The following is a 9,678-nucleotide window of genomic DNA, read 5'->3' on the forward strand; positions in this document are numbered from 1 at the left end:
GAGTGATCTCACCTCCAGTTTAGCCAAATTGGAAAGTGATTCTTTTACTTGGCCCTTTGATAGAGTAACTGTAACCAGCTTAGGTATAACTAGTATTCAGCTGTTGCTGACTGATATGTGACTGAGCATAATAAGAAATCTTCAGTGAAGTTTGCACACCTTTGACCTAGACAATCTACACCAAGATCAAGTGGGAAGAAGTCCCACTGAAAAAAATGTCATAACATAACTTTGTTTTAGGCTCTGTATACTCGCTCACTTACAAATTTTTCTGTGTTTTTACATTTCAGGCAAATATGTATACCAGCCAATGACTCCCGTGGAGCAGCTTCCAAGCACAGAAATCCCAGTGGAACCACAGGAGCAGACCAACACAATACAGATCTCTGTCTCGCTGGCCGAGCAGTTTCTCAAGGTAGCTTCTTCCTTCCAGCCTCCATTCATGCCAGAGTCACCACGTTATTGTACTATCTCTGACCTCTTCCTGGATAATTATCAGGTGAAGTGTATCAATGGGAAGATGTGCTATGTCCAACGCCAACAGCCACCTCCACCTCCTGCACAGCCATGTATCCGGTCAAGGCCAGAAAGAGAGTTCCTGCAGGAGGTTTACCCACACAAAGACACAGAGGGACCAAAAATAGACCATTGCTCTTCTCCTTCCAACTCTGAGGACTCTGGGATCAATGCAGTGGGCGTTCCATACTTGGAATCATGTGATGAAGACACAGAGGAAGGGGCGGAACTCAGTTCAGAAGAAGATTGCAGTCCAGATGGCTGCTGGGGGCAGGAGCCTTCTCCCCTGGTATCTCCTTCCAAGACTGATCTGGAGATCATAGAAACTATAGAGACCACAGTCTGAGTTAGGGGAAGGCTTTTACATGTCATGAGTTATCAGATATCGGCAGTAGCTAGCTGCCAAGGGAGAGAGCAATACAATTATATTGCACACATACCTACAAATATCTTTAAGTCACCAAGAATGTGTAGTCAATTTATGGCTCAGCAGTTAATGACTTGTACCCTAAATAAAGGAAAGCACATAGGTAGAGGCACTCACCAGCCTTCAGATTAATGTCTGTGCTTAAAAAAAAGTTTTATATTCACTAAGGCATATTCCATTGGTTTTACCCAGTTGCTAAAGTTTGATATAAGTTAGCAAGGTTGAATCTAGAGATTTATTTGCACACATTATAAAAAATCTCTTGCTATCAGGAGATGTCAATAATAGTTTTGCTAATATTGGGTGCCTGTGATTAATTTCTTGTGACAGGTTAAAGAGGTAGTCACATTATGTAACCTGCAGAACCATCATAATATGTATGTGCCGTTCAAAATAAGGGGCCTTTTCCTTGGGTATGCTGCATTGAATATAAAACAACTATGTATACCTGTGTTATATTACTGAGATGTCTTGTAAGGGAAGTATCACTGTTTGTTTATGATGTTTCACATTCCTCAAGTATCAGCCAAATTTGAAACAAAAAGCAACTTTTGGGTCCAAAATTCAGTATTCTTACTCTGAGGCCTACTACCTGCTTTGTACATGCTTAACACTAGTTGTTCGCTAGGACCATTATTAAATTACAATTGTGGCAGAGAAGCATGTGAGAAGAGAGAATCTTGGCATTAGAGATCCTGTGGTCAGGTTTGTGTATGGTCCTATGTAAACATTCTACTAGCTTGCCCACTCATATGACATCATGCCTTTAAAATCCTGTTTCTTGGTGAAATGACTGACACTAATTGGTAACAAATACACGTGATAATCTGTTAATTAATTTGACTGATAATTAAAGAGAAAGAAATGTTGCTTATCCCATTTGAAAGTATCAGTATTTGGGATGCCGGAAATTTAATCGGTAATAACCTTTCAATAAAACACAGGATAATTATACCCTAATTTGTGAGGAGTTTTGAAAAAAAAATTCTAACCTTAGTGGAGTCAAGAATACAGTGAGATTATAATAAATTATGTTTTCTCACTTGCACTTGGCCATATTGCTGATTGCTATATTGTAACACAATGCTTATTAACTTAACTTAAGCTTGTGATCAGGGGCTCCAATATGTTGTCTCAAAGTCATTAGCCCACTAAGCTTTTAAATCAATATATTGGCTGTTTAAATCAACGTCAAGCCTGTGATAAATAATATTTAAGTGGATTTATTCATTCTGGTTACTCTGCTGTCGATAACCCACTTGAAGCTGAATGGTCTCACATCTCAGTCCTGTAGAGATAAACAGACCTGACACCTGCTCAGTACGCAGAAGGCAGCACTTTCTTCTGTTTCCTTCACTCTGCAATTACTGAGTAGATGAGACCAACCAGTCAATTATCATGCAATTAGGTTATAGTGACCTTTAAGAGCAGAACATCTTCTAAAGGAAATAGCAAACCATAGGTGGTCAAATCTAATTTAGTAAGAAACGGACAGACTAAAAGCTTTAGAGTACGTTGCAGGAGCTTCAGTTGGCTCAATGCTTTCTTCATTTATTGCAAATTGAAGTGCACAATTCCTGTAGAGCAAGTATTAATATTTAACAGTATTAGTAAATCTAGAAAACATGTTTGTTTTGGAGCACAGGTGAAAATAATGTGGGAGCGACTGTCTGGGGTTGATATAGGGTTTGCCTTGATGTGGAAGTAGTTTTAGTCTGTGCCTATGTTAGACGGGTCTTGTTAATGTGAAGCTGGCACATTAGTAGAGGTACAGTGTTCCAAATATATTTCCCATAGTCTGTTCAGAGGCTTTTGTAATCCCAAAACGTCTAGATGACTTCTTTAAAATGTCCATGGAATTGCCTTATTCCCAAAAGTGAACCGTTGTGTTTTTATGTTTTCATAAAACATCCCAAATATATGAAGAACACATAGATTTCCTTTGAAACAAGATTCCAGTTCAGTCTTGCAGAATCCACTATAAAATATTTCAGCCTGTTACTGTTATCTTAAGCTGGTAGCACACACTACCTGTCTCCAAAATTATCCTGATGCCCAATAATAATTCAATCAAACTCTGTGTGTGCGATCATCCTCCACCCGCAATAATAGGACCTGTAAAGAACCCATTCATTCAGCCTCTCTCTCATGCATCAGACAGCCGGATCTTGCCCAGTTTGCACTTAAAGCTTGATGCCTGGGGGTAGGTGGCTGGTTCAGCATGTGTCTCTTCACCTTTATAGTCATTTTCTTTTATTCTCTGGGAATATCATTTTGTTTCTAGCAGATCTCTTTAGAAAAATAACTGCAGTGGCAATCTTTGAAGTGAAAAACCTTGAAGGACAGCCTTGTTGTAATGCACCACTAGCACTGATTGAAGCTTTGCATTATTCAACCAGATCCAAGGAAAATGGTGTATATATATTCACAGCATTGTACAGAGTACAACATGGACTGTGGGCATCACTTAACCTATATAATACCATTCATTGGTACGGGACCAGAAGAGGTGCTTTCTAAGGCTATTTGAGTGTTTATGGGCAGGAAAGTGCATTGCATATAGGCAGCACACTAATTTACAAGTGCACTACTGGGGGCACAGAGGAACACCAAGCCTTCTGATAAATGCATGGTGCACAAGGTACTTTGCATCAAATAAGTACAATGTCAGTCCACATCCTAGTAATAGGCTCTCTTATACATATCTCCAACTGTTCTCCCCCACAAAGACTGTTATTCTTCACAAATACGTTTCCATTGCTTATGATCATTTACCATTCTATATAAAGTTTAATTTACCACCCTTCTCCTCACCCCAATAGTAAGCAGAGGGAACAAGTGTGTATATAACATATGATTGTTTTCTTACCAGTAAGACAGAGGCATCTACTTCTCCATGGAAGTAATGTTACATTTAAACCCATCCACTTTGCTATATTATAGAACAGTCTCCTTTCCTTGCCTTTGTGTCTTTTCTAATCGCTAGTTGCAGCTGGTAACACTTTCTGCAACAAGTTTTCCCTGTGGACTGCCTTAAGCCGGTTAGAGAAATACTTTCCTGTATACTTTCAAAGTCAGTGCAGCAGGTTTATCTCAGCGGGCTCCAAGAAATAATTATGCCAGCGTGGACCTATTTTTCATAGCGTCTCCTTTTACCGACTGAAGGTTAAACTGTGCTGTGTTTTCCATCTCTGAAAAGCTCAGTGTGTGAGCTGCAGATGTAAGGAATGATTCCTGTACTCAACATACTTTGTCTTGACAATTGTTTTTAACCCGTGTGCCATGCTATTTATGGCTAGATGTGAAAAACATATTCTGGAAAGTATTTCTGCTAATTGTGAGTGCTTCTGGAATTATAACAGCCAGATACTGTACTTGAAATGTGTTTTTATCATTAGGAGGGCCAGATTTCGCAATAAGTGAGCTGCACATGCCTTTAAGACAGTAACATCACACTGGGTTTTTAAGATTAATCATATGTTTGTCTGTATTTTGTTGTACCCCTAATTGGGATTGGATTAAAAGTGAGGCCACAATCAGTTTGGTGGATCCACATTTGACTCCATCTTGTTTAGTTGGTTGTTCAAAAACATATAAGGTTGTTTTCTCTACAGATTAAAGCTGCACAACACCTACGAAGGGAGCAGAGTGTTAGTGTTCCACTCTCACCAGAGCCTGAGGGGCTGCTATGTGTAGGCATTTTACCCCCTATGTCAGTCCAGTGATGATTTTAATGCATGTGTTTTTGTCAATGGCCCTACCCTGCACAGTTTCCAGTGAACTCCACCCGATACTACATTTTAAATTGGTAAGGGTTTATTCTTTAAATTAAAAATCAGGATATGTCTTTCAGGGCCATATTGCTCATAGATGAGTTATAGCCCATAGGACCCTGCACTGCCATTGACATCTTTTTGCAGATTGTAACGGCCAATGACTTGTCTGGGGGCAGCCTTAAATCCGGCTGTTATCATTAGCCATTGTTTGCATTAGAAACATATTGAAAAAAATCGGTTTTTAGTGGTGCAGCTACAAAGAAGGTTTATCTTCAAAGATACATGGAAGCAAATGAAAAATGTAGAGGGTATCAAATAAGAATAACAGGAATGTTGTTTAAAGTTTGTATTTAATACAGTAATTAACACTATATTAAAGGAATTGTATTGTTATATAGCTTCCCACATTCTTTCATTAAGCACATTTGTAACATGATCATTTTCACGAGATGTGAGAATATGTAAAATTATAATGGATGGAAAAAAATATTGCACAAAAAAGCAAACCCATCAATTTATATATATTTTCAAAACTAGTTTTCACAGTAAACATCAATGAATAAAATAATTATAGTGTTGTATTTATACAGCTGAAAACACCCCTTACCAGCCCCAAGACCACAATTATGCTGTTTAAAAGCATTGCAGATCGAATATACTGGAAATCTCTTTTTTTTTTTTAAAAATTGCAGCATTCAATTGCACAATTCCCTTGAAACTTTTTTTTAGCAACAAATTAACCCTTCAATTACCAAAGATGATTGCAGATCCCCTCTGACAGGAAATGAGTTAACATCTCACACATTGCTTTTTATTTGGTGATAAAGTATTAATAAATAAATCTGAAGCACAATATAAGCAAAATTAATGCACATACCTTGTATTTATTTAGCCAAGAAAAGTGTGTGTACATTTTATCAAATGTAATAAAATGTGTTGTTCTTTTTTGTTCTCTTTGTGTTTTTTCTATCCTTCTTTTATGCTGACCACAAACTTGTAGATCTGATTGTAAAGACTGTTCTAAATATTTGTTCCCCAGTTGGGTAAGATTTGATCTGGCAGTATGAAAAATCCAATTGGTTGAGGACTCCCAGTAAGGCATATTTAAGGCCATTATGGGCATATTTACAACCAGCTATCAGTGAACCTGTTGTTCAGTATTTATATTCTTCTGAGACTGTATCATCATCATCATCATCATCATTTATTTATATAGCGCCACTAATTCCGCAGCGCTGTACAGAGAACTCATTCACATCAGTCCCTGCCCCATTGGAGCTTACAGTCTAAATTCCCTACTATAGACACACACTCACACACAGACAGACAGAAAGACAGACAGAGAGGGAGAGACTAGGGTCAATTTTTTTTTAATTGCAGCCAATTAACCTACCAGTATGTTTTTGGAGTGTGGGAGGAAACCGGAGCACCCGGAGGAAACCCACGCAAACACAGGGAGAACATACAAACTCCACACAGATAAGGCCATGGTTGGGAATCGAACTCATGACCCCAGTGCTGTGAGGCAGACGTGCTAACCACTAGGCCACTGATTAATGAGGGAACAAATGCAGGTTTATGTGATCTCCCAGAGACCTTAAGTAACATATCAGCATGTATTGTTAGGAGAGTAGTAAAATAAAATGGCCATTAATAGTATTAAATTAAATTGTATACTGTAAAGCTCAAGTATAGTGACATCCTACTACTACAGTGACTACACAAAGCCTGATGCCATAGAGGTGAAAAACATGAAAAAATGACTAGTACAAAGCTCATTGCACAATGGTAATCTCTGCAGGTTCACTTAAATAGGAGTAATATGGTCTGTTAAGAGTGTAAACGTATATGGGTATAAAGCCTTCACTGATCATGCACAGAAATTGCCATTTGATAGCAAAAACGTAATGTACAAATTAATAGTGATTCCACAATGCCTTCTATGGCAGAAGAGCCATGGTGTCATGCAGGAATGTAACTTTTCAGTTTTTAGAAATATGTACAGGTGGCAGGTCCACTTAAAAAATGCTGTGTGACCTGTTCACTGCTATCCCAGCAATCAGGACAAAGCTGTCCCGATCAGGATGGTGAGACAGATCCCTCAATTTGGGACTGTTGAGACTAAATGGGGAAGGCTGGGATGTTCCTTAAAGTGTTTTACACTGGTAATTAGTAGGGATGAGCGCACTCGGATTTCTGAAATCCGAGCCCACCCGAACGTTGCGGATCCGAGACAGATCCGGGTATTGGCGCCAAATTCAAAAGTGAAACTGAGGCTCTGACTCATAATCCCGTTGTCGGATCTCGCGATACTCGGATCCTATAAATTCCCCGCTAGTCGCCGCCATCTTCACTCGGGCATTGATCAGGGTAGAGGGAGGGTGTGTTAGGTGGTCCTCTGTGCTGTTTAGTTCTGTGCTGTTTAGTTCTGTGCTGTTTAGTTCTGTGCTGTTTAGTTCTGTGCTGTTTAGTTCTGTGCTGTGCTGTGCTGTGCTGTGCTGTGCTGTGTTCTGCAGTATCAGTCCAGTGGTGCTGTGTGCTGTGCTGTGCTGTGCTGTGCTGTGCTGTGCTGTGCTGTGTTCTGCAGTATCAGTCCAGTGGTGCTGTGTGCTGTGCTCTGTCCTTCTGAGGTCAGTGGTGCTGCTGGGTCCTGTGCTGTGTCCTGTTCAGTCCAGTGGTGCTGTGTCCTGTGCTCTGTGCTTCTAAGGGCATAGTTATTTCCCCAATATTCCCCTGTGTTTAAAAAAATAAAAAAAAGTTTTTTTAAAAAATACCAAAAACTACTTTAATATTTTTTAATTACCACAAAATTTTCACAACCAATCCTGCAGTATAAGCCCATTGGTACTGCAATATTACCAAGTTCACACATTCAGCAGTATAAGTCCAGTGGTACTGCAATATTACAAAGTTTACACATTCTGCAGTATCAGTCCAGTGGTGCTGTGTCCTGTGCTCTGTCCTGCTGAGTTCCGTAGTGCTGCTGGGTCCTGTGCCGTGTCCTGTTCAGTCCAGTGGTGCTGTGTCCTGTGCTCTGTGCTTCTAAGGGCATAGTTATTTCCCCATTATTCCCAAGTTTTTAAAAAATAAAAAAAAAGTAAAAAATAATAAAAAATTTAAAAAAAAATAAATATATAATAATTATAACCAAATTTGCAAAACCAATCCAGCATTATAAGTCCATTGGTACTGCAATATTACCAAGTTCACACATTCTGCAGTATCAGTCCAGTGGTGCTGTGTCCTGTGCTCTGTCCTGCTGAGTTCCGTAGTGCTGCTGGGTCCTGTGCCGTGTCCTGTTCAGTCCAGTGGTGCTGTGTCCTGTGCTCTGTGCTTCTAAGGGCATAGTTATTTCCCCACTATTCCCAAGTTTTTTAAAAATAAAAAAAAAGTAAAAAAAATTAAAAAATTAAAAAAAAATAAATAAATAAATATAATAATTATAACCAAATTTGCAAAACCAATCCAGCATTATAAGTCCATTGGTACTGCAATATTACCAAGTTCACACATTCTGCAGTATCTTGTGCTACATATAATGGAGACCAAAAATTTGGAGGATAAAGTAGGGAAAGATCAAGACCCACTTCCTCCTAATGCTGAAGCTGCTGCCACTAGTCATGACATAGACGATGAAATGCCATCAACGTCGTCTTCCAAGCCCGATGCCCAATCTCGTAGTACCGGGCATGTAAAATCCAAAAAGCCCAAGTTAAGAAAAAGTAGCAAAAAGAGAAACTTAAAATCATCTGAGGAGAAACGTAAAGTTGCCAATATGCCATTTACGACACGGAGTGGCAAGGAACGGCTTAGGCCCTGGCCCGTGTTCATGACTAGTGGTTCAGCTTCACCCAAGGATCTAAGCCCTCCTCCTCCCCCCCCCTACAAAAAATTGAAGAGAGTTATGCTGTCAGCAACAAAACAGCAAACAACTCTGCCTTCTAAAGAGAAATTATCACAAATCCTCAAGGCGAGTCCAAGGGTGTTGGTGGTTGTCAAGCCTGACCTTCCCATCACTGTACGGGAAGAGGTGACTCCATCCAGCATTTGCAGCACGCCCTCTGCATATGCTGGAAGGATCACCCACAGTCCAGTTACAGATTTGGCTAATGAAGGTGTGAATGTTGTACACCGGGAGGAGGATATTGATGTAGCTGGCGCTGAGGAGGATGTTGATGATTATGATGCAGACAGATACCAAATTGCCTTTCTCAATTTCTATTTATATTCTAGATTATATAACGGCTGAATAGTTTTCTGTTTTACTCCTAGTGGAGAGGGGATCTGATGCAGACAGATACCAAACTGCCTTTGTCCATTTCTTTGTATATTTGAATTTCTAGTTCTACAGTCTATGCAGGCTGCTTTATTTATATTCAACTACAAGTGTAGGGCGGGGGGGGGGGGGTAGGGGCATAGATAGCCACCAAAGTAACGTGGTCCATTTAATTACACTTTCTAGCTCCACAGTCTGTGCAGTCTGCTTTTTTTATCTTCAAAGTATTTATATTTACAAGCCTTGCAATCTAAATTAACTAGAGGTAGTGACATGGTAGAACGCCAAAAGGCAGTTTGGAAGCCCCTGTACAAACTGGCTCTATTTTTTAACTGCGTTGTCCCCCCTCCAGTGTGTACTCGGAAAGAGTTTTTAGTGCAGCTGGGAACCTGGTCAGTGAGTGGCGAAGGAGGTTGCTTCCTCACAACGTTGAAAAAATGATGTTTATAAAAATGAATAATCAATTCCTTAATGAAGTACAGCACTGCCCTCCAGACAGTACAGAGGGACCTGTGGTTGTGGAGTCCAGCGGGGACGAATTGATAATGTATGAGAAGGAGGAAGTACACACTGTAGGGGGAGAGGAATCAGAGGTTGAGAATGAGGACGACATCTTTCCTCAGTAAAGCCTGTTTAGTTTGTACAGGGAGAGATGAATTGTTTTATTGGTGTGGGGGCCCAAA

General features: G+C 39.9%; 1 protein-coding gene across 2 annotated transcripts in view; it reads left to right on the top strand.

Moving 5' to 3' along the window:
- Nucleotides 1–5,671, top strand: part of C7H3orf70 (chromosome 7 C3orf70 homolog) — a 125,806-nt gene extending 120,135 nt beyond the window's left edge. For both annotated transcript variants that reach the window (XM_075180086.1, XM_075180087.1), the window contains exon 3: nt 291–5,671. In XM_075180086.1, the coding sequence (XP_075036187.1) occupies nt 291–862 (572 nt within the window). In that variant the 3' untranslated portion in view covers nt 863–5,671. The remainder of the gene's footprint in view (nt 1–290) is intronic.
- Nucleotides 5,672–9,678: the final 4,007 nt, after the last annotated feature.

This window comes from Mixophyes fleayi, chromosome 7, assembly GCF_038048845.1.
Source record: "Mixophyes fleayi isolate aMixFle1 chromosome 7, aMixFle1.hap1, whole genome shotgun sequence".
NCBI lineage: Eukaryota > Metazoa > Chordata > Amphibia > Anura > Limnodynastidae > Mixophyes > Mixophyes fleayi.